The 24,372-nt window shown below is 41.4% G+C and overlaps 1 protein-coding gene across 1 annotated transcript in view; it reads left to right on the top strand.

Moving 5' to 3' along the window:
- LOC102380169 (monofunctional C1-tetrahydrofolate synthase, mitochondrial-like) overlaps positions 1-24,372 on the top strand; it is a 163,744-nt gene that overhangs the window by 59,343 nt on the left and 80,029 nt on the right. Inside the window, exons 4-6 of the mRNA XM_014520477.2 lie at positions 615-656; positions 3,544-3,644; positions 4,345-4,522. Coding sequence (XP_014375963.1) covers positions 615-656; positions 3,544-3,644; positions 4,345-4,522 — 321 coding nt within the window. The remainder of the gene's footprint in view (positions 1-614; positions 657-3,543; positions 3,645-4,344; positions 4,523-24,372) is intronic.

The following is a 24,372-nucleotide window of genomic DNA, read 5'->3' as shown; positions in this document are numbered from 1 at the left end:
TCTCACCTTCCCCACACTGGGGAACCCCAGATTAGGGAATGGCAGGGCCACCACCACCTCTGTTTTTGTTCTGGTTTCTGGGAGCTGAGCAGAGGGAGCAACAGGGAAAAAAACCCAGACCAGACCAGGCTGCTCATCTCTCCTCTCCTCCCCTCCCCTCACAGATCAGTCTAGAAGGGGAGGAGAGTAAGCCCCCAGGTCATTTCCCAAAGTAAGCAAAGTGGTAAGGAGCATTGCTTTCCCTGCACCCCTCCCCTTTTGAACTAGACTGGGAGAAGAACATAGAGGCATTCGTTCTTGCAAAGGAAATAATCCCGGTGTCAACCTGGAAGATCTTTCTGTTGGGGTATGGGGCATATTTCCCCTAGGAGAAATGGCTTGTACACTACTAGTTTCTACTGGGAGAACAGGGATTCCTCTGGTCGCAGCATAACACCTATACATGGCCATTCTTTTTGCACAGCTATAACTTGCTCTGAAAGTAAGTCTATCATCATGTATTGGTCTTTGACCATGGGTATACAATAAGCAAAGTAAAGTTGTCATCTCCTGACTGTTAAAGTAGCATCAACTGTTGTTAGATCAATGTTAATTTTACCTGTTAATGATTTCAGGTAACTGCTGGTGCCCCTCTGAAGAAAGAATACACAGAAGAGGTAAGAGCAGTTAATATAAAACACAATCTACCCTTTAAAAAAAAAAAAAAGTCATGTAATTGCCAGTACTTTTGCCAGCTCTAAAATAAGAGGAGATTGGACAGGTCCCAAATTCAGAAACACCTACAATAGATACAACAAGTGCTCCTAAACTGAGACTTTTTAGTATAAATAAAAATAAATTCCAAAATTATACACATCAAGGGGAAAAGGTTTCTATTTACTGGAATGTGTGGGTTGGATGTAACATCACAATAAGAAAACAGTGTTAGTATCCTATTACAAAGGTCATGTAATAACATTGAGTATTATTCCATCCTAGTTAGTTTAGTAGAGCATCTGTCCCAACGTAGTTTGAAGTAGTTTTTTTGTTCTATTTGAGGTAGTTTAAGTGTTAGCTGCTTAGAAAGGAACCCAATTGCATTTTAATTAAATGTTAACTAACCTGAAATGCACAATTTTTTTGTTTCAGGTTAAAAACTAACTTTTTCACTTAAAGGAAAACAATTGCACTTTTTCACTTAAAGCAAAACACTTCACACTAATTGCTAACTACAGTGGAAATGTTGGAGAGATTGTTAACTTCCTGAGTTTCAGGAACTGAAAATAGATCTTGGAATATTGTATCGATTCATGGTCTAACCAAAATGGTCCTTGAAGGAGTCTACTTGTATCATTGCTGTATGAAGGAAGAGTTACTGATGACTCTTATCTGTTGACATCTCTGAGTCAATGTTCACTTCATCCTTTAAAACAGTGGTGCTCAAGTTCTTGCCCCACCAACCAGATGAATGTCATGGGGCCAGTCTGCAGGCGGGGTTGGGCTCTGCACTGCTCCTGCCAGGCCTTGCATGCCAGTACTGGGCTCTGCATACACCCAATTTAGCATTCAGGCCTGTAGCTTATGGGGCTCCCCCTGAATCCATAGGAATCCTCTCAGGCCAAATGACACGGTGCTTGGGGCCAGATTTGCTCCATGGACCAGGATTTAAGCACCTCTGCTTTAATGCAATTGCTAAGAACAGTTGTTACAATTCTGGTATATTTAAAAGATACATTTAAAAGGTATTTTTTCTGAAAGTATTTTATTTGTGTTTTGAGAGCAGAAGTTAGTTCCAAATTCTGAGATCCTTTAGGACAGGGTTGTCAAAGCTATCACTCACAGGTCAAATCTATCCCATGGAGCCTTGTCATCTGGCCCCTGGTGCTGCCTATGGGTCTTGGCTTAATCGCCCCAAGCACCTGCACACAGTGCCTGCTCCAGTATGCTTTGGCTCTATGACTGATCTAGAGGCATGTCCTCAAGTGGCCACTGCACGCCTATAGGGCCAAATGAGTTCAACACACCTACTTGAGGATTTAAATAGTTGAAGTTATGGAACACCTTCTGTCTCCATTTACCTTGACATTTCAAAGTAAAGTGAAAATATATTTGTCAGAAAGTAGTAGTGCTGTATTTAAGTAACTGTAAACATAGAACCAGTGTACCAAGAATAGCATTGTCTATATTAACTGTTCACAAGAAATGCAAGGAGCCACTAAGTTCAAGCATCATAAGTGAATGATCAGAAGAACTGAAACATTTGGAGGTTTTTTAATTCATAAAAAATCAAGTGTTCTGTCCAGTCTTAGGTGTCAAGAAAATAAGCCTTAGTCTCAGTGTAAGGTTTAATGCATTTTTCAAGCAGAACATGATATATCTGGTTTTTAAACATGTGTTCTAAAACAGGTATTTTTTCCCCTTGTTAACAAGAAATCGTTATGGTAGAGCATGTCTCATGTAATAATGCTTAGTTCTTAATAGTGCTTTTCATCAGTAAATCTTAAAGTAATATAGTTGCAGAAGCTTTAAAAATGAATGGTTTATGGCTAAACTAACTTGCAAAACACAGTGGGAAAATTCCTAGTCTGCTGCATTTTCCATGGGAAATCAGTATATGGCCTTGACAAAGCCTAAAGGCTCTGAGATGCACTGAAAAATGCAAGCAAGTCCCCTGGACTGCATGTGTATTTACTAGTGGAAATATTTGTTTATATATATGTGAATGAGCAGATACATTGTTTGGAAGGCTGGCCTGTTGTTCTGAAGTTTCCAAAGTGTGTAAGTCCTGTAAACTACATTACTTGATTCCCCTTCCATTGTCATCACTAGAAATTTTCTGTTCACTTCAGTGGGAGCTGGAGTCGGCCATCAGATTGGGAAGCTTTTAATATATGAGGATTTATAGCTTAGTAAAATGCTCAATTTAATGTTGTCTTACAGGTTCAGTGGTATTGCTCACAGGACTTTGATTGAAATAAATTCTTCCTGCTTTTGAGACTGGGAAAGGAAAGAAATGGCTAGTCCAGCTCCAGATTGGTCCTTCAGGGACCTGGTGAATAGAGCATCCAGAGAGGAAAAATATGAGCCAATATCAATCCTCTGCTGTAAAGCTGCAGCATCCATGTCTTTGAGCTGTATTACCATGTAATTCCTTTAGATGGAGCCACGGGTTAGAGTAGGGGAAAACTGACAACAGTCCACACCATTGCCAGTGTCTTGTGTCAACCAGCCCCTAGACAGTTCTGGCATCTTATTTATTGACTAGCAGCCAGTCAGCAGCAGAACTGTCTTGCTTTTGTCCCAGAAATGAGCAGTCTGGCAATAGTAAAATGAGCAATCTTCTCAAACTTAGAAGTTCTGTACCCTGCTTAGTTATATGATGTGGTTGTCCCCATTAGAATAAGAATTATAGAAGTGAAGGCATTCTGTATGAAGCCTATTTGAAAGGTTATCTGTAACTATCAAAAATAATATCCAAGTTGTGTTTGATTTAATTTCTGGGAACTTCTTTGGCTAGACAAGATTTAATTCATCTTGTCATTATGTTTTTGTTTAATTATCCAGAATCTCCAGCTGGTAGCTGATGGCTGCTGTAATCTACAGAAGCAAATTCAAATTGCTCAGCTCTTTGGAGTTCCTGTTGTGGTTGCTCTAAATGTCTTCAAGTAAGTCAGTCCGTCCTTTACTTATTTGAGTAGATTTTACTCAGGTTTATGGCTTTAGCAGTAGATGTAAACACAGTACCCTGAGGTTTACTACTTCATCTCCTATTCATATCTATTAAATGGGGGAGCAAGTGAAGATCCAGAAAGCTTAATCAATTTTGCTTTGCTTTACTTTATCATTTAAGTTATAAACATTCTACTCAGTGTGACCCAATTAAACATTTCCTGTTTACTCCTTAAAATATTGTTATATTATAAAATTTGGAATCTACAGCACTACATTTTTATCACTCACCTGACTTCTTACTTGTTTTAAAAATCAAGCAACAATGGCATGGAGAGAGTTCTTAAAAGACAGAGGGAGAATTTGGCTATGGATTTCTAGAAATATTATCTCATGGCAGGGGGTGGGATTCATTTAACTTCTCATTCCTCCTTACAGCTATAAAGGTTTGAAAAACCTGTTTCCTGCAAAAGTTTTTTCAAATTTCTTAATTCTGCCTAATGGTATTGCATGTGATTTTTATTACTCATTTAAATCCATCATATTAGCACTTTAAACTGGGGTTTGTAGAAATGATTTGCATAATTTCTGTAATTAACTCATTTCATAATTAACTGTATAAAGCAGCTAAATAAAGAAGTGTGTAAGGTGGGAAGCAATGAATAAAATGATTAAATAAAATTGTTTCATTGGCAGAACTGATTCCCATGCTGAGATTGATTTAGTCTGTGAGATTGCAAAGCATTCTGGAGCATTTGATGCAGTGCCCTGCAAACATTGGTCAGCTGGTGGTAAAGGAGCAGTGGAATTAGCTCAGGCTGTGAGAAAAGCTGCGAATCAGAAAAACAACTTCAGATTTCTTTATAATTTGGAGGTAAGGTGATTTAAAGAAAAAACATAGGAGCTGAAGTATTTTCAGGTGCAGAACAGAGCAGTTAATACAAGACTGTATAGCAAACATTTAAAAGCAGATGCTTGTTAGGTTTAATACAATGACAAAAATTAAAGATAGACCTATTACTCTGTGCCATCTGATTAGTCACACATGTTCAAGAAAGATAGGTTCATATGGATCAGATGGAGAGAAAGATCATCTTAAGATGATCAGGGGAATGATGAGCTTATCGTACAAGAAAGGATTTAGAAGAGCTTGGCAGAGTGTGATATGATAGCACTGTATAATTGCATCATTAGACTAAGCACTGGGGAGGGCAAAGAGCTATTTTAAACTAAAGGGCAATGCTGGCAGAAGAGCGTATGGGTATAAATTGACCATGGCTAGGTATTAGAGGAAGGTTTCTAACCATCTGAGCAGTGAAGATATGGAATAGTCCTTTAATAAGAGTAGCAAGGCTAAAAAGTGAACTGCTTTAAAAATGGAATTTGATCAGTTTATGAAAAGATTATGTGATGTGACTGTTTGTGATAGCAGGCAGCAGAACTTGATGGTTCAAAAGGTCCTTTCCAGTTCTGTTCCTAATAAGACATGTCAGGCAGTCAAAACTATAGGTGACACTGCCAGTTCTGCCTGTAATGACTTAACTGTATTCAGAGTGTTTGAAGCTTCATTTCTCATCTACATCAGGAAAGTGGCCCTGTTCTTGATTGGCTGGGGAATTTATGTTCTGGCTTGTTTCTCTGGAGATTTTGCCTTTCCTATTTATCTCTCCCTTTGTTTTTCTCATTCCAGTGCCTTTGTCACTCCCTGTCCCTCTTCTCCTTCCCTTAGATAAGCTCATGTTGTTATAATTCTCTCCTCCACTTGTCCTCGTTTCATTTCTCTTTCTCCCCCACCACCTTCCAGTCTACTGCTAGTTCCAATAGCAGTAGTACACCTAACTCCTGTTAGTGATAGATGCTTCATTTACCCAGACAGACACTGTACTAAGATGTCCTATGAGAATTTAAATGCTACAGCATTACTTCAGTGTCACTCACTGATGGCATATTTTTCCAGACTCTAAAATAAACCATCAATATATTTAAAAGTGTCGCTATTTAATGAGAAATGCTGGAAATAGAAAATCTAATTTCATGGTTTTTATGTAATAACATAAAAAGTACGTTTCACATTACACACACATACATAGCATGTTAGGACTTGATGAATCCCATATTTAAGCCCCATTGTTACTGTGTTCAATTTTTGCTATTTAATTAATATTCTTGTGGTATCAGTATTTTTTTTAATACATGGGTAGAAAGTATTGACAGTGGGTGAGCACTCCTTGTCCCTGTGAAAGAACAAAATGGGATTGAGTTCTCTCAACCTCCTTTGCAACCATGTCTTGTAGTGCTGTGTTTCACTTGCTGGATGATCATAGTACGTATGGAATGAATCATGCCTTTACATCACCTTAGCACCCCACCACTTAACAAATACAAATATTATGAACCACCAAAAAAAATGTTAAACTTATGTAAAAGGTCAGACTTAGGCCAATGAAAGCAGGGTAATGCAGAGTTCAGGCTTCTGTTTCATTCCTGTTATGCTGAGTGCGGGGACTGCAGCCCTTTAGGATGATGATATGATGGTTCTAGGGGTGCACTGATAGAGATTTTGGGGGCTGATACCAATAGCCGATTTTTAAAGAGGCATATTGGCCAATACCAATCCGATTTCTGATACAGCTGCGTGCAGCTGGTAAGCCTGTTAGGGTGGAAGGGAAAGGGCGTGAGGGGACAGCTCAATACCCCCTGCAGTGAGGGAGGGACGCTGGCAGGTGCTGCCCAGCTAGGGTGGGGCAGGGCGTGGGACTGAGCCACGTTTCACTGTGGGGAGAGCAGCTTCTGCCACTGTGTACCCCCTGGGGGGGCCCTGGGGGGGGGGGGTGCCCCCAGATCTGCACGGAGTGGGGCGGGCAGGCTGGAGCTGGGGCTGCACTGGACTCTTCTCGGTGGGGGCTCGGTTTGGGTGGCAGCAGCGCTGGGAGGGGTGTTATGGAGGGGGTTGCAGCCACCTCGGATTTCACCGTAGCCTCCCCATAGCCCCCCCTCCTAGCACCGGTGGCTCTTTCCAGCGCATGGGTGGAGGCAGGGCATTGAGCTGGGCATGTGGTGCCGGCACTGGGGAGGGGGCTAGGAGGAGGATACAGCAAAATTTGGGGTGGCTGCAGCCCCCTCCATAGCCCAACCCCGAGTGCCACTGCCACCTGCCCCAAGCCCAGCCCCCACCAAGAAGAGCCCAGCACAGCCCCAGCTCCAGCCCACAGCTCCAGCCCTCCCACTCCACCACAGGGGTGCAAGTAGCAGCAGGTGCTGCCCCACCCAATGAGCTGCAGCTCAGTCCCATGCCCTGCCCCACCCTGACTGGGCAGCACCAGCCCCTGCCCCCTCCCTCCCTCACCATGGGGGGCATTGATCTGTCCCCTCCCCTTCCACCACAACAGACTTACCAGCTGCACGCAGCTCTCCACGCTGCCAGGCTGTGCTCCTCACTGCCTATGTGCTGCACTGTAGCTGCATACACACAGCATTTATTGGCCAATTGGGCATTTATTGGCCAAATTATTGGCTGCATTGGGCCAATTTCCAGCGTAGCCAATTTTCGTTATATCAGTACTGATCTGATATCGGACTGGTGTATCGGTGCACCTCTAGATGCTGCTGCTACTTGAACAATGTGTCAGATCAGCCAGACTGATTTGCAGAGGTGTTGGAGATGGCACCTCTGACTTGGGACAGTCAGCAGACTTAGCAAAATAAGAAAGAGGATGCTTGAACAGTGGAAAGTAAGCTAGTTCTAAAGACTAAACTCTTTTGTTCAGCAAAAGGAACTGGTATTTCACCATTACAGGAGGAGTATATGGTATGCAGATCTAGAGAAGTGGGAAGTAGAAAGACTGAAATGTTCTCGGTATCATTCTTTTTTTCTGCCTCAGCATTATCCTAAAGGGGCTTGGGCATCAGGGCAGTTGAATATCCATTCCCATTCCATCTATGGGCTTACCAGAGACTGCCAAATTAATTGAGCATTTTGAATTTGTGTTAGGGGACTGTGTTGTTTGGGTGGTGGTATTATTTTTCTGTTCTGTTTCTGTGTTTTTATTTAAGACTAATTCTCAACCAGGGTGCTGATGCAAGGTGTGTAAAGAGATAAGCAGGTATGAGAAGACAAGTACAGGCTCAGGTTTATGCCTGCATAACCATTGTATTGCCCTCACTGCTGGCCCCCTCTGCAAGGAGGTGTAGGCACTGTAATAAATATATTAGGTTTTGAGATGGTGACTCAATTCATGAAAGTTACTGAGGAGTGGAGTGCCTCAAGTCTAAAGTTGAGAACCACGGGTTTAAGGATGGAGGAAGGAGGGTAGGGTTGTGGAAGAAAGTTAAGGGTGTTGCAGATATCCACTTATTCCTCTCCTTACCTCTGGGATTACTTTTTCTCATTTGGCCAATTGCTGCTTGTGAATGCCTCTCATTTCCATTGGTCTGGAGAGCTGAAGCACCAAGTTTACTTTCAAGTCTACATAAAGACATAACCCCCAATAGGCCAGACTATGCAGAGAGAATTTAAAAGCCACAGCAGATTCATTCAGCATCTTGATGTTTTATTCAAAGCAAAAGCATGGCCTTGAGTTATGTGGAAAAAAACCCCCAAAACTATAAATTCAACTGTTTTGTCTTATTCTCCCTTATAAAATTAAACAAATGTGGTAATAAAATGTGTTTAGGTGTTAATGAATTGTGTGTCTAATTAGGGAAATGGAATCAGCTGAACTTTATGCCTTTGGATTCTCTCCAACTGGCATGTGTGTAACTTTACAGTACTTTCACATCATGTGTTCAGTTTTACATCTACAAAAAAAAAATGCTGGTGTTAGATGGCATCTACATAGTATATGAGCTGCAAAGAAATAGTCTTTTCAGGATAGATTGATGTGTGTCACAACGATACCTGGTAAGAACCCAGATGTAGTTACTCCAGTGTGTGTGTGTGTGTGTGTGTGTGTGTGTGTACAGATATAAAATAGCTCGTTTCTTAGGTTCCACTAGAGATGTCCGTAAACAAGTTGCTTTAAATGTTATTCCCTCTTCCCACCCCCAGTGGCTGCTGTTTGCTTAAAATAATTTGATCCTAGCAATTATTTTGGCATCTGGCACTAGGTTAACAAATACTTTTTGAGAGCTAATACAAACAAGTAAATTAGTGCTAGGCGAGTACAATAAATATCAAGCATATTTGGAGGATGGTGTAAAAAATAGCTGCGTACTATTTTTGAGAGCACAAGTGTGTGAGACGTGAACACCTACGTGTTGGGTATCCAGGACAAGAAGTAGCCTATAACAAATTATCCCAAAGGTGCTGTCATCTTGGAAGTGTAGGAAGGAGGTGTACAAAGATAGAACATGCCATAAAACACTTGTAACATTAGAGATTACACTTAAGGGAACTAAAAAAAGTGAAAAAAGAAAAACCAGTTAGAAGTGAATTTGAGTTTTTTGAATGATGGACTTTGATGGGGGGGGTCGTAATGTAGCTTAACATATTATTAGCAGTACTTGTAATAAATATTTTATTAGCATGTGGTTTTTATACAAAGTTTTGTCCCTATTCCACAAACTAATCCATCTTATTTCATTTTTGGTTGCTTTCTGGTTGAATGTATATATTTTTTTGGTAATTAGAGAATGAGGAAGTTGGGTAAAAGGGCTTCTGAACCCTATATGAATCAATCTGTACTTCATTGTGTTTTTAAAAATATACATTTGGCACACATGGAAAATATCAACTCTTATCAGCGTAGACTTCCTTTCTGGGTTCACTTTTCTTGAAGTATGAGTTTTTAAATTGCAGCAGAAGGCTATTACTCAAAATAAGCTGACTGATCTATTAAAAGTAAGCTTAGATAACAGGGAAGTGGGGAAGGAGGTGGAAGCACATGCCTCCCATTCCCAAATTTTCCCAGCTTCAGTGGATAATGTGCTCCTTTCAAAAAAGTGCCTTGTCCCAGGAATACATGCCCAGTGAAGTATATCTCTGCTGCTGCTGCCCCATGAAGTGAACCTTTGTGTTGACAGATTTGAAAATTCTGGGCATAGTTTCCCTGCTGCTACACTAAGTTTTCTCTGCTACCTTCAACACAACCTGTCAGTCAGAGATGAGAGCACACTGGTTTGACTCAAGGCAAGCACCGACTACTCTGCTGGATGTGGTATTCCATCCATCCATGTAAGCGGAGCACAGTGAGCGAGTATATCAGCTGGAAGACAAGGCAGACACAACTGGAACATGGGGAAACGAGATGAGAATGGAGAGAGAAGTGACTAGTACAAATGGGAGGGGGAACATGGGACAGAAACAGCCCATCTGGCTAGTCATACAGATTTAACAGCTTCTCCTCTTTAAAGAATCAAGCAAGTTAAAACTGACATGCCTGACAAAAGGTGCAGACTTCATGACTTGCACTACAGGGGAAATCTAAGTTACAGAAGGTGAGGGGGATCCAAGTAGAAAGGAGGAGGGAACAGCTGCTTTAGCCTTGCAACATTTTTGTATTGCTTATATTGTTTCTAACATTTTTGCCAGTTTCCCGTCTTCATGTGGCATCACACTGATACAGATATTTCCATGTCATGCTGTAGAGTCCGCTGCAGAGATGGTTAAGAATATTTCCAGTGTTTTGTGTGGCCAGCTTTCAGAGGGCAGAGGACAATTTCATCAGAATCAGGACTGTCCTGTGACAATCATGTGGAATAACAGCTCAGAGTGAGGGTTGAAAGCAATTAGAACCTCCAGCATCTGTTTCTTTTTCATTCTCTCCTAGGAGACCATCCCTTATAGCAAATCAAGAACCCCTTGGCTTCACAGTTAGATTTGTAAATGGGACTAGGTCTCCAAGCTTCTTCACTTCTCAGCAGGCTACCCGTTGCACCCTGTTTATTGTGGTTGGCCCCACTTCAAACGGAAGAGGGGTAGGGCTGCAACTAGGAAAAGTACAGAGAATTAACCAGCAATGAGAAAACTATAGGCAGCAGCTCTGCATGCTTTATCTCTTCTGATGTCTGTCACTAACCACCTCAGGAAGAAGAAAGTTTCGAAATGTTTCAACTAGCCTCGTTTTGTTTTGAGGCTGTTTCGAAGCCCTTCGTTTTGATTCAATTTCGCTGTTTTGAGCTTGAAATGAGTCGAAACGGTGTTGAAATGAACCGAAACAGCCGGTGAAATTTTGCACAGCCCTAGTTTTTGCCTTCTTCTTTAGCAGGTTGTGTGGTCCTCTAATTGGGACCTCTGGAGAATATATTGACAGAAGCAGGACATTGGCTGCTGTAGCTTCCCTGCTTTGTGTGTGACAGGTTTGGGCAGATAATCTTGTATAGAATTTAAATTATGGTTTGCATGCCATGGTTTTAATAGGGATGATCATGGCATGGTTTCAATAGGGATGATCCTGCATTGGGCAGGTCATTGGACTAGATGACCTCTGGAGGTCCCTTCCAGCCCCACTTCGCTATGACTGATTTTGACACTTGGTTTTCATTCTGAAAAGGTAGGGCAGAGGAAAGTTGGGACAAAGGGCAAATGTGATGTCCTTTTCTCTCTCTGCCAACATCCTCGTATCTTTATGTTCAGAGTTCTACTGTTGTGTCTTCTCCCTACTTGTCTGTCTGTCTGTCTTCGTCTTGCCTGTTATCTAGTTTATTGAGTCCTCTGTGGCAAGTAAGGGCTTTGTGTTAAACTGCTATGTACTGTGAGACACTGAATCCAAGTAGGCAGCCTCAGGTACTGTCACCATAGAAATAAAAAATAATACTCTGTCCCCTTCCCATCCCATTGATCCTCCTGCCCCGCAGCTGCATCCACTGAAATATTACCTCATCCATGAAGGGTGACCACTTTTCAATCTAATAGCCAGGCTACATGGTTCTCTGCCTCTCCTATTTGATTAGTGGAGCCATCTTTCAGCAGAGCCACGTTAAAGAAAAAATTCAATTCCCACATAGCAGTATTGGCCCCCTATAGAGATCTGAGTTCAAGTAGAATCTAGTTGTCTTTCACACTGAATCATGCATGTTGAGGTTGGAAGTTATCTTTGTTCTCTTTCTCCTCCCTTTGCTTTTTCTGAGTTAGGGCTTGACAGCATGGCAATTTTATTTGCTTTTATTAAATATTTTCTCATTCTTTGCATGAAGCAATTTACTTAGACACAGTTGGCATTTGAATGTTGGAAAGAAGAAAATAAATCTAACGCTGCAGGCTTACGTGTTGATTCATGAGCGTTTAACTTGATTATATGTGCTTTTCCACAAATTAAAAAACAAAATCTATCCTGTGCCAGCAAGAGAGAGGTGCAGTTGATTTGGGGATAATCCTGTCAACCACAGACCTTCTGGAACCACACTGCACAGATGAAATTTTAAAAAAAGCATACTTATTAAAGTAAAGAGGGGAAAACTCAAAGAAATAGAACTTGAAACATGCAGAGTCAGCTATTATTTTAGCACCACACTATCACTCCACAGCACCTTCAGCCATACTATTCATCAGATGTGTTCACTTGGCAGTGTTCCTGACCAGAAAAGTGAAAGATGGATAAAGACCATTTCACTTAGTTGAGAGATTGTTGTTATTATTTTGTTCAGTGCATGAGTAAGTACAAAAAGAAAGTCCCAAGCTTTGGGTAACTTTTAGAATTTTTTAAAACAGACTATATAACAAAAATAAATCCAATGACTTGTTTTCATCACATCATAATAATAAACTGAACAAAAAGATTACAAATCGACAACTGAACTAAGTCAAGTGTTTAAAGTGCTTGAACTGCCAAACTTTAAACAAGAAATAATGTGACATGGAGGCTTTGGCATCTAATTCACAGGTGTTTAGAAGGCTTCTCTGAGCACATGGCATCAGTTCCTTCAAAATAAAAGTTTTCTTATAGAATAAAAAAGAAAATTGCCTTAAATTTCTATTCCTTATTATGGTGAATAAAAGGCTTTTGAACACAAAATAAGCAGGAATCAATACAGTGGCATCTTAACTCTAAGCCAGATTGCTCCAGTGCCTCTTTTTTGTCAAGTACCTCCAGAGTCAAGACTGATGAATCTCCAGAGTCTTTTCAGTGTTCACTCCACCTTTTCAGAACCATGTTTGATTTGGCTCTGTGGTCACTTGGAGAAGACAATGAAAAGGAGGATTTAAAAACAGAGATGGGAGATAGATAAAGTAGTAGAGATACCATTTACCCTTCCAGCAATCTCTCAGGTTGGATGAAAGGACAAAAATAAATTGCAGAATGCTCTTTCTATCTTCTTCCAGAAGCTAGAGGGAGTGAATGGCCTTCAAATCTCTTAGCTACATTATGAAACAAAAGATGGAAGTCTTGGGCAAGATCCAGGACAATTCCCTGGTAAAAATCCCACAATCTTCTCACCTTTCCTATCAGTTGAGGTCTTGAGTTGGGGTTTTACTGAAGTGTTTTTCAGGACATCAGGGAACCCACAAATACTTGCCTCTTGTAACGTTCATAATATGCTTCATCTCTGACGCATGGTAAAGTTTCTAGGTGTTACATGGGAGCGAGGGGGAAAGTGTTACCAGTGAATATGCAAGTTGGTGAAGAGGAGAGACTGATATATGTCCTCTATTGAGACAGATGAAGGAAGGGGATTTTAATGGGAAGAGAAAAGTGGAGGGAGAAGTAAGGAAAATAAGTAAAGTGAGAAAGATGTAAGGGATTAGCTGGAGAGAGAAAGAAAATAGGAAACATAATGAAAACAGCTTGAAAGAACATAGCTTTTGACACACTGCAACAGGAATAAAGGAAAGAGAAAGACAGACCAGTGTTCTGAGAGAGAGAGTGAAGCAGAAACGAAAGCCAAAGTAAATTATGCTTTTAATGATAATAAAAAGAACTTGTTGCCAGTGGTAGAGCTAAGTATGGCATACAATAAAAAGGAGCAAGCTGAGCACTCTGGGAAGGGTGACTTTGTGGTAAGAGGGGGAGTACCTGGCAGCACTGATGTGTTTTTCTTTGGCTAAGAATATTAACCCCTGCATTACTAGGAGTTAAGAAGCTTTTAAAGGCTTATTCCTCAGAATTGGTGATGAGACCTAGAAGATGATTTGTGTACTCAGCCTGAGAGAAATAAGGGAGTGAAACTTGGAAGAAGCCTAGTCTGAAAAATTACTTGATGCAGCTAAAGCAGAATTTCCAGCACAGTTATTAAAAAGGAAGATGAAAATAAGTAATAAATGTCAAGCTAGAAAAAAAGAGTAATACATGAAGTCAGTTAAGAACTTGAATGGATAACTATGCAAGGCAGTGGGTATGTCTACACGTGCATTAATGCACCATAATCAGTGCTACTGCACAGTAGCACCAGCACAAGTCTTTTACGTGACGCTGATGTGCAGTAGGCTAATTCTGCTGAGCATTAGTACATTAGCATGGCTCTTGCCGTGATGCACTAATGTGCAGTAGAATTAGTCTACTGCATTTTTAGTGTCTCGTTTAGATGTGCCCAGTGAGAGCCTTGTCCTGTGCTTGATGTTAGGAGAGTGGGTGACACTACTGGTGTGCTGAAAAATTCATGCTACGATATTTTTACATGTCATATGGTTAACAGTAATTCGGTGTAACTACTGTAGGGATAGAGTAGGACTCCTCTGTTTGGAAAGAAGGCTGAAGGAAGATATGATAGAGAGATCTGTAAAATCATGGAGGGTGTGGACCAAATGAACAGGGTCCCAGAATACTAGAAGTAGGGGACACCACAGAAATTAGTAAGTGGCAGGTTTAAAACCAACGAGAGAGTACATTTTATGCAATACATAATTAATTTGTGAAATTTGTTACCACAGGAGATGAAGGAGGCAGATAGCATAGCCAGGTTTAAAAAGGCACTACAAAAAATTCATAGATTGATCTATTAATGGCTATTGAAGGGAATGGTTGGAGATGTTTTCTCTGGCATCTCTAAACCAATAGTGGTGGATTCCAAAGAGTAAATTAAATAGATCACTCAAGAGATATACAGGTCAATGCTCTCCTTCTATAGTATCCATTTCTGCCATTATGAGAGAGAATACTGGGTTAGATGGACCATTGGTCTGACCCAGTATGGCACTTACATTCTTACGTATGCCAGAATAACTGGAAATAACATCCCCAAACTCCATGTAAAGTTGTCTTTTTCTTGTCTAGCCTGAATGTCACCCCCTCTCCCCACCCCAAGCCTGTCCAAGGACGTTTTGTGTTTTACAAGGTTTGGAACCTGCAATATTCCCACACGCAATCAATCCCTTGAAAGTATTAGCATTTTAGACTTAACTTTGTTGTCCTGCTGTTAATATGATCACCTCTGGCCACCTGATCACGCCTTTCTATTTTCACTATGTTGTTAGTTCAGGTTTTCCTAGCAACATAGCAATATGTTTGGGGTATATTTTATATTTTTAAGAGCATATTGATGAAATGGATACCATTATTTGGGAAATTAAATGAGAAAACTCTATTATTATAATAATAATAATAGCAACTTTAGGATTTTCTTTAAGTTAAAAGTCCAAGAAATAGATATAAAACATTAGAAATAGATACTTTACCAACAGAGAAATTTAATTGTCACAAATCAGACATGTATATAGTTATTTTCTAGACTTCTCAGCATTAATCTAAATCTGGCCCCATTGAAGTCATTGGAAGTCAGGCCAATTCTAAGATCTTTAGAAAATCCCACCCTTAAAAGCTAGGTACGTTATACTTATCGTGCATTAAGTACACAGAAAGTAATTTACAGCTGTAACAGAACAGATGTTCACTGCACATAAAGCATTTTAAAAATGGCTGATCCTTCTCTAAGTTAACCTTAGATGGATGCTGTATCACACTAAAGCACTTTAGGTTAGAGCGGTTTATTGAATTTCTGTACCACATCCATTCCAAGTCAAGGTAAGTCTGTAATTCCCCTGGCACACCAGGGCCCCCTCGCTGGGTGGCAGGCTAGCCCCGATTGGTGCTTGGTTCCTCCAGGCACGCACTGGCCCACCCCCACGCCTAGACTATCACATAGAGGAGACAGAAAAGGCTCTGTTTCCTTTATGCAGTGCCAGGTGTGGGGTGGGGAAATGGAGCCCCCATGATGTGCTGGCCCCCCAAATTGCTGGGTCTGGTCTGGGTCCACACAGCAGTGGGGGCTCCCTGCTTGCCCCCAGTTCCCATAGCGGCCCAAAGCCCGGCTAGGCAGTCCCAGGCTGCAGCTACTGGCTGCAGCTGTCAAGAGGCTGGGGCAGGGGGCCCTCAGCTAAGGGGTTAATCCTACTATGATGTTTGACAGTTCCGACATTAACTTGTTTCTACATTCTATGTTTGTATGAGAAGGAGCATATAATTTTGGTGTCTCTGGATGCGTCAGTTTTCAGCAATGTACGTGCTTTTTAGTAAAGTTGTGAGGATCTGTTATTTTTCAGTGTAACATCAAAGCGACTGAGGTACCAGCAAGTATTCATGTAATGTGACCTTAGAGCACTTCATGTCATGTTCAATAGAAATTTACAGTGACTGTTTCATGATATTTTTTCACAACCTAAAGTTCCATCTAAAGTGAGACTTTTTTGCATATTGTTATAATTTATAGTACATTTATAGTGCATAAACCAAATAAACCACCATCCTTTTAATTTAGATGGAACATTTCTGGGTTTTTTTATTTTATAAAATGTTATGAATAAAATACTTATTTAGGTAAAAGGTTCAGTGCAAGACTATAGATTAGGTACAGTTTTCAAATTGGGTGGCTAAGCCCTTGAAAAATTGGTAGCATGTCTGCTTTCTGTAATGTGCCCTTATCTTAACCTTGAGATTAAGTTATAAAGAAAAAAGGAAAGGAAGAAAAGGATTACTGCCACTACCATTTGTATTAATGGTTTATAAGGAACTTGTGCAGTGTCAAATAGGATGCATTTGCTATACTTAAGTACCTTTTAAACCATTGATTCTCAACCAGGGTGTCACAGCACCGTGGGGTGCCTTGAGATCCTTTCAAGGGTGTTGTGGGGCCTCATACAATGTTAGCACAGTTAGGTGTGAAAGCATGATTCACAAGGTTAACCCAAAGTCATATCAAACTATGTGAATTTTTTGTAATAGAAAAATTGCTCTATTATTTTTCCTGCATAGTCAACAAAGGAGTAAAACTAAGAGCTGGCATGGGGTGCCTCAGGTCTAACACGTTTGAGAACTACTGCCTTAGACACTTACTAGGTAGGATAAAATCTGGACCAGGTGGGAAAGAATCTTGACATCAGTGCAGGGGCGGGCGATTATTTTGCCTGGAGGGCCGCTTAATGAGTTTTGGTGAGCTGTCGAGGGGCACATGAGTAGCCCCGCTCCTTGACAATTGCCTCACCCCTTGGTTGCCATATTGGGACCAGAAGTCCCACCCCCTAACCCCTGACCTTTGCCACCAGAAGTCCCTCCCCTTGTTTCCCCATAAATACTCCTTTTAGGAGCAGGATTTGCCATTTTAGAACCAGAATAAAACAAATCATACACTGGAAGTCAAAGACCTACTAAAACATTTTAATTTTATTACAAAAAAATATTTGTCATGATTTGTGCTTGTATACTGTATATAGAAGGGATTGCATAATATCTCAAAAAACTCTTACTCTTTTATGTGGGGGGAGGATGTGTGTGGGTGGTGGGTGTGTGTGTATGGGTATGTATGTGTATGGTGGGGGGATGGTTTTGTGAGGGGGTGTGGCTGTGTGGGGGCAGCATAGGGTATGTTGGGGTATGTGCATATGTGCCCATACACATATGCACATATGTGTGAGGGGGTTGTGTGGCATGGTGTGGGTATGTGAGGTTTGTGGGGTGTGAGGGAGAGTAGGGGGGTGAGGGGAGCTCCCACATATACTCCTCCACTTGGCCTGCAGCCCCTGCTGCTGGCAGCACATGGGAGTGCTCAGGGAGCTCGTGCCTGGTGCAGGCAGTGGCACCCGGCAGGACGTGGCTCCAGCTAGTGCTGCACACAGGTGTCAAGAAGCACAGCCTGCCCAGCTGCCTCTATCACAGGGGTGCCATGCCATGCACCTGCAGCTACCCACACTAGGAGAAGCCCCGTGCTGGGCTCCGCAGGAAAGCAGGGGGCAGGGCTCCGTTCACTCCCAGTGGAGTCCACAGACCTGCGCAGCAGGGGGCAGGGAAGGCAGCCAGCTCCAGTGGGAGCAGCAGGGACCACAGGGGCCGAGCTGGCTTCTGCTGCGTTCTGTGGTCCCAGCACAGAGACAGCTGGGCACCTCCCAGCAGTGCACAGTTCTTGGCTGGAATGCCAAGACAGCAGAACACAGCAAGAGCCAGCCCAGCTTTGCGATTCCCAGCTTGCTCCTGCTGCCACCAGCCCTGACCCTTGGGGCGCTGTGCTCCTGCCCACTGCCACTTGCCTCCTCCTCCCCCCCCCCCAGCCATCATAGCTGCTGCGGCAGGGAGGGGGCTCCCCCCCGCCCCCTTCCCCCCCCCCCCCCCCCCCCAGCCATGCCTGATGCGGCTGCCTTTCCCCTGCCACTTACCTTCCTTCCCCACCCGCTGTAACTGTTCCTCCCTGCCCGTCACTCTGGCAACGCGTGGTTCCCGGCTGCATGGTTGGGACCACATGGCACATCAGCAGCCAGCAATTCTTCCTCCGCCCATTCTTATCTGATTTTTCGCTCTTGGACAGAGGGAGGGCAAGGGAACAGCCCCAGGATTGCCAGGCCAGAAGCCTCTGTTAGCCAGAAGCTTCCAGCTGGGGGCTGTGGTTGGGAGAGCAGGGGGGAGGAGGCGGGCAGGCTTTGCTGCTGCTGCCTCTGGGTCCTGCCACCATCTCTCCCTGGGTCCTGTTGCCGCTGGCTCCTTGTCATCTTTGACAGGCAGCCATGGGCAGATAAATATTAATTTTCTAATTTTTTTTAAGGCGCCATGCGCCAGATCCAGCCCATGGGCCATATTTTGCCTGCCCCAGCTTTAGTGTCCAAGTCCAATCCTATTTCACCCTACTCACATTCCTGCAAAGCTATTCAGGTATTTACTTTGGAATGTGTCTTCATGTTAGACTTGAGACTAAATCACAAAGAGCATTGAGGAGGAGACCCAGACTTGAGACTAAATCACAAAGAGCACTGAGGACGAGGAGACCCATCCAGCTTTTGTACTAATGCAGTAGAATCACATTTAGACACACAAATACTTGTGTGACACTCAAAAGCCTAATAGGTGGAATAGGATATGACCACTAAAGTTAAGGTTTTAAAACTTTTTTGATGTCCAAGGATGCAAAAAGGCAACTGGTGAGATTTTTTTAATGCATTTTGAGTTAACCAGTTACTCTATGATCTTGATTCAGCACACACCTTAGTGTCTGTGTGAATTTGAGTCAAATAGTATGAGCTATATACTCTTTGCAATGGAATCTGTGAAGGTGAATTGCTGTGCCCATCATTAATAATGTTAATAGTCAGCTCCTATTAACATTATTTAAAATTATTGGCTTCTTTTCCTGTAAGGTGCTAAAAGCACTCCACTCCTAATGAATTACCATATCACCGATCAAAGGGACAGTTAAAGGGACATATTATTCTTGTTTTATTAGACTTGGTTGTTTCCTCACTTTCTTTTAATATTGTGTATTCAATATCCTTCCCCTAATTTGGTGACTGATAGTGTATACACGTAATTTTGCAATCTTGTGATTTCTACCCATACAAATTCTTCTGAGTAACCTCTCTCTTCAAAAGAAATTTGATCTCATGGATTCTGTGGAATCATTTTAAATATAAACAAGAAATAAGAAACTTCAGTATTTTTGTTAAATAACTGTTTTGAGAGTCCTTTGTTTCTGTAAGTGGTCAAGTGATAGGAGATGTCACTAAATGACCCTAATAGGTTTATAGGATTGCAGGAGCAAAGCATTTGATAACTGATAATCTTGTTGAGAAACTGGCAGTATGACACATACTTTTAAACAAAAATATAAGAAGCATTGTAAATTGTTCATAAATTTTATGTAAATATCAAGCTTATGGCTTGAGCAGATATGTAAAAGCTGACTCCAATTAACAATCCTTGTTTTTGATGAATAGTATCTTTTGTTGTTTAAGTTTTAATTGAGTTTTATCCTTCATGTACTGTTCCTTGTGGTTTCTATTTGGAAAAATATTTCTTGGAATTATATTAAATCTGAATTGCTTAGTGGTTCATCTTGGTTTCTGAACCAAACAGAAATTTTGAGCTCAGAACTCTGTAATAGTTTTAAGTAGTGATATTTTAGTTTTAGATCTTCAGCTGTCTTTTAGAAGCTAGTTAATTTCTCACCAATACTGGGAAAAAGGTAAATTCTGAACCTGGTTCAGTGTGTTCCTTTCCACATGTCTCAAACTATAACAACATTTGTAAGTTTGCACAGAGCTGAAAGCTCCCATTCCTCCAGGCAACATCATGCTTACCTTGTGCAGATCCAGTTTGATATGACTTAGCTCTGAGCCATTCTAAAAATAGTGCTAAATATGCCTGCAGTACCACACACGTTATCTCTGCTTCTTGTCTTTGAAAATCATTTGTGTGAACATCCAGCTTGCTCTCCATGTACATTTACCCTTTGATGTTTTTCCATAAGCCAAACTTTTACAAATGGAGGCAGTATCCTTGCCCAAACCTAGTTTAAAGTAGGAGCTTGAGGAGTATTCCAAATTCTGGTAAAGCAATCTGCAGGTATACAATTCCACTGACTGGGTTGAACTTAGTTTTGCAAGCTACTTTGCACCTCTTGGGAGGAGCAGGCTCCATCCACTCTCATAAAAGCAATCAAAGTTGATGGTAGCCAGAACCTCACAGGACGCAGCTTTGTGTTTTGAAAATTATAAAGATACTTACTGGAGTTTTAAAAAAAAGTAATTTGTTTTCAAGTGGTATATTTCTTGAAGTATAGTTGGCAATATTTTGAAACAAATACAGCTTGAATTTATATGAGCAGCTCTGCCTTGAATAATGTATTGAGTTTTCTGCACGTTCTGCTGCTTATTTTTTATTTTTTTTAAAAAATAAAAACCAGACACAGAGGCAACAGGAAGCTCTCTGTTCTGCCGATAGGCTTATTGACAGTAGACTGTGGAACGTTTTCTTTCACTGTGGCTTTTAATACTTGGCGGCATCCAGACGGCACCCAAAAGGCAAGTTAACAGAGATGTTTTTCATTTTTCCCCCTGTATTTACAGCTGCAACTGACATGAAAGTATCATAATAATGGTCATGGGAGAGGCTTAGTCTCTTGATGGCTATCTATACCAGCTGAAGTATTCCCCTCATTTTAGTGTCGCCAGGAATTACATCCAGGATGTTTATGATGCATTATCTCCAGCCTTCATTAGATTTTATTGCCATGGCTGGAATCTGTTAAAAAGCCTGAAGTCAAGAATGTGACATCATTTCATCCAATTAAATTGCAGTAACCATGTAGTCAGCATGTTCAAAAGGTGTCTAGCAGCATGGTTTTCATTCATTTTAACATTCTTTTGTGCAGAAAGGGTTTGAGGCGAGTCTTAACAACTGGACTGTATTGTGATTCAGTCTATTCTAGTGGGTGGCAAGCTAGCTTTTTATGCTTGCTGTGTATGCCTCTGATACTGGAAATCTTATGTATGTGAAATCAGTCTGCTTTCTTTTTCAAAAGAAAAAACAAATAAAAATAATCCGAACAGTAAAAATGATCAGTTTTACTCCACAAAGATATACTGACTGAACATGAGGGTTTGAGTCGGAGTATTATTAAAGAGATACTATAAAATGTGTAACTGGCTGTAGAACTCATAAAAAAAAAAATGACTGCATCAGTGCTTAGAGTGGTAGTATTCATGGACTAATTCCTTCATTTGGTGGGAGTCCAGTAATTTTGTTAGTCTTAAAGTGTGTGATTGTCAGGTCTTTAATAATAATAATGGTAATATTAATAATAAATAATATACCTTCCCCACTTCCACCCCTAATATGCTTATTTGTAGGAGAGTAGGGAGAGGAGGTGAAAGACCTAGAGTACAAAGCATTGTGATTTTTCCATGAACTACTACGTATACTTCTAGTCATTCATTTTTAAGAAAGATTAATTTGCACTCGAATACATACAGAGAAAGGAGACTAAGATGATCAAGGGAACAGAGAACCTGGCTCAGTGATTCTGAACCAGGGTGCCATAAGATCCTTTCAAGGATCAGTATTAGCTCAGTATTAGCGCTGTTAGCTATGAAAACACCCACACGATTCACAAGATAAACCCAGGGATTTCAAACAGGAAACCACAGTGTCAAAATCATTCAGACCTGTTGTGGCCTGAGCTTTCTGCAACAAAAGAATTGTTTTATTATTTTACTATAGTCCAAAAATGAGTGAAAGCTAAAAGCTAGCATTTTTTAGGTCTGCCTTGAGTTTAACAAGGGGTGCCTTGTGTCTTAAAGGTTGACAACTACTGGTCCATCTTATAAATGTGTAAGAGGTTGGCTTACTTAGTTTGATGAAACAAAGGTTGAGAGAGAGCAATATTGCTGCCTAGAAATATATCAGGAGAGTAAGAGCCAGGAAGCAAAAAGAACTATTTAAGCTAATGGATAATGTTGGCGCAAGAACAAATGGTTATAAATTGGCCAGGAATAAGTTTACATTAAAGTTGGGAAAAGGTTTCTACCCATTGGAGCAGTGAGATTCTGAAACAGTTTTCCCATAAGAGTAATAGAGGAAAAAACCCTAAGTAGTTATGAGATGGAACTTAGTTAGTTTATGAACAGACACAACACTTACAAAATGTTGTCAGTAATAGTGGGGGACTGGACGGAGTGATCCTCGCAGTCCATTCCAGTCCTGTGTTCCCCATGCTCGGACTTTTAAAATTGGATACTTATATGGTTAAATATTACAGTTTTAAACTATAATCTAGACTAGTCCAATTCCTGGGCTATCCAATTCCTAAGCAGCTGGGGGCCACACACTGAGGGCTTCCCCCTCCCTCTTTACCCTTCTGCACTGTTGCAGGTTTGCCAGTCCAGCAGTGCCCTGCTGCTGCCTTCTAGTTTCTATTTGGAAAAAAATATTTCTTGAAATTATATTAAAACAAAACTGCTTAGTGGCACTTCTCCAGGAATCCTGGCTCTCACCTGCTGATCATGGTATAGTACTGCTGTACCGCTATCTACAACTGCACCAGGATGATTCATTTCCCTGTGGTGCTGCACTGCCCCTCCCCTTTCTCCTCTGCACGCCCTCCATGCCCACTTACATACCTGCCATCCTCTGGGGGAGCAGGGATTTGTGTATGGGGCCCTGATTCTGTCATAGTGGGCAGCTGGTGCCAGTGTGTGGATGCTTGTATGTGTATAGCATGAGGAGCAATGAGAAGAGTAGCAAGCAGGTGGCTGCGAGTTGAACAGCCCTGATTTAGACATCTCTATACTCCTATAATGCCTTTCATCTAAGGTTCCCCTTGTGCTTTACAGCCTACTTGCTACCCTGAAAAATTGAGGAAGGTGGGAACAAGGAAGAATTTTGGTCAGTGGAAGGAGAGAGGGCCTGCCATAAAGGGCCTTCCACTCTGATCAGCAGGCAGGCATTTATTACCCTTCCTGTCCCTGCTGCCAATTTGGTACCCTATAACTTTAATTGCAATTCACCTTAATTGTGATATCAAATTTAAGTGTCTAGTGATCACTGTTACCACTGGAACTTTTTAACTTCTGTCCTAAGATTACTGATTCTTAATATTCTTAAGATCAAGAATTTCCTCCCTCCTTATAGAACTGAAAATAAAAAGCAAATATTCACTTTGCTGTGCATGATAATCCATTTCATGTTTTGATTTGATCTGCAAAAAGGTAGATGATGTTACACTGACCATCCTGGCAGAAGATGTATAACTTGATGTATCTTTTGGCCATTCAGTCTGGGCCCTGTTATTGGCCACTGCCCCCTGTTTTTTGAAATGTACAAATCATAGAATCATAGAAAATTAGGGTTGGAAGGGAGGTCATCTAGTCCAGCCTCCTGCTCAAAGCAGGATCATCCCCAACTAGATCATCCTAACCAAGACTTTATCTAGCCAGGTGTTAAAAACCTCCAAGGATGGAGATTCCACAACATTTCTGGGTAACTTGTTCCAGTGTTTTACTACCCTCCATGTAGGAGTTTTTCCTGGTTTCTAACATAAACTTCCCTTGCTGCAACTTGAGACCATTGCTCCTTGTTCTGTCATCTGCCACCACTAGCTCCATCCTTTTTTCAGTCATCTTTCAGGTAACTGAAGACTGATATTAAATCCCCTCTCAGTCTTCTCTTCTCCAAACAAAAGAAGCCCAGTAACCATTTTTGTTGCCCTCCACTGGACTCTCTTCAGTTTGTCTGTATCCTTTCTGTGGTGAGGGCCCAAAACTGGACACAGTACTCCAGATGTGACCTCACCAGTGCTGAATAGATGGGAAGAGTCACTTCCCTTGATCTCCTGGCAACACTCCTACTAATGAAGCCCAATATGCTGTTAGCCTTCTTGGCAACAAGAGCACACTGTTAGCTCATATTCAGCTTACTGTTCACTGTAATCCCCAGGTCCTTTTCTGCGGAGCTGCTACTTACCCAGTCAGTCCCTAAGCTGTAGTGCTGCATGGGATTGGTCTATCCTAAGTGCAGGGCTTTGCATTTGTCCTTATTGAACCTCATGAGATTTCTTTTGGCCTAATCCTCCAATTTGTCTAGGTCTCTGAATCCTTTC

Source organism: Alligator sinensis, unplaced genomic scaffold (genome assembly GCF_000455745.1).
Source record: "Alligator sinensis unplaced genomic scaffold, ASM45574v1 scaffold1177_1, whole genome shotgun sequence".
In the NCBI taxonomy this organism is placed as follows: domain Eukaryota; kingdom Metazoa; phylum Chordata; order Crocodylia; family Alligatoridae; genus Alligator; species Alligator sinensis.
Note: the sequence above shows the minus strand (reverse complement) of the source record. Positions and strands in the feature narration are given on the sequence as shown.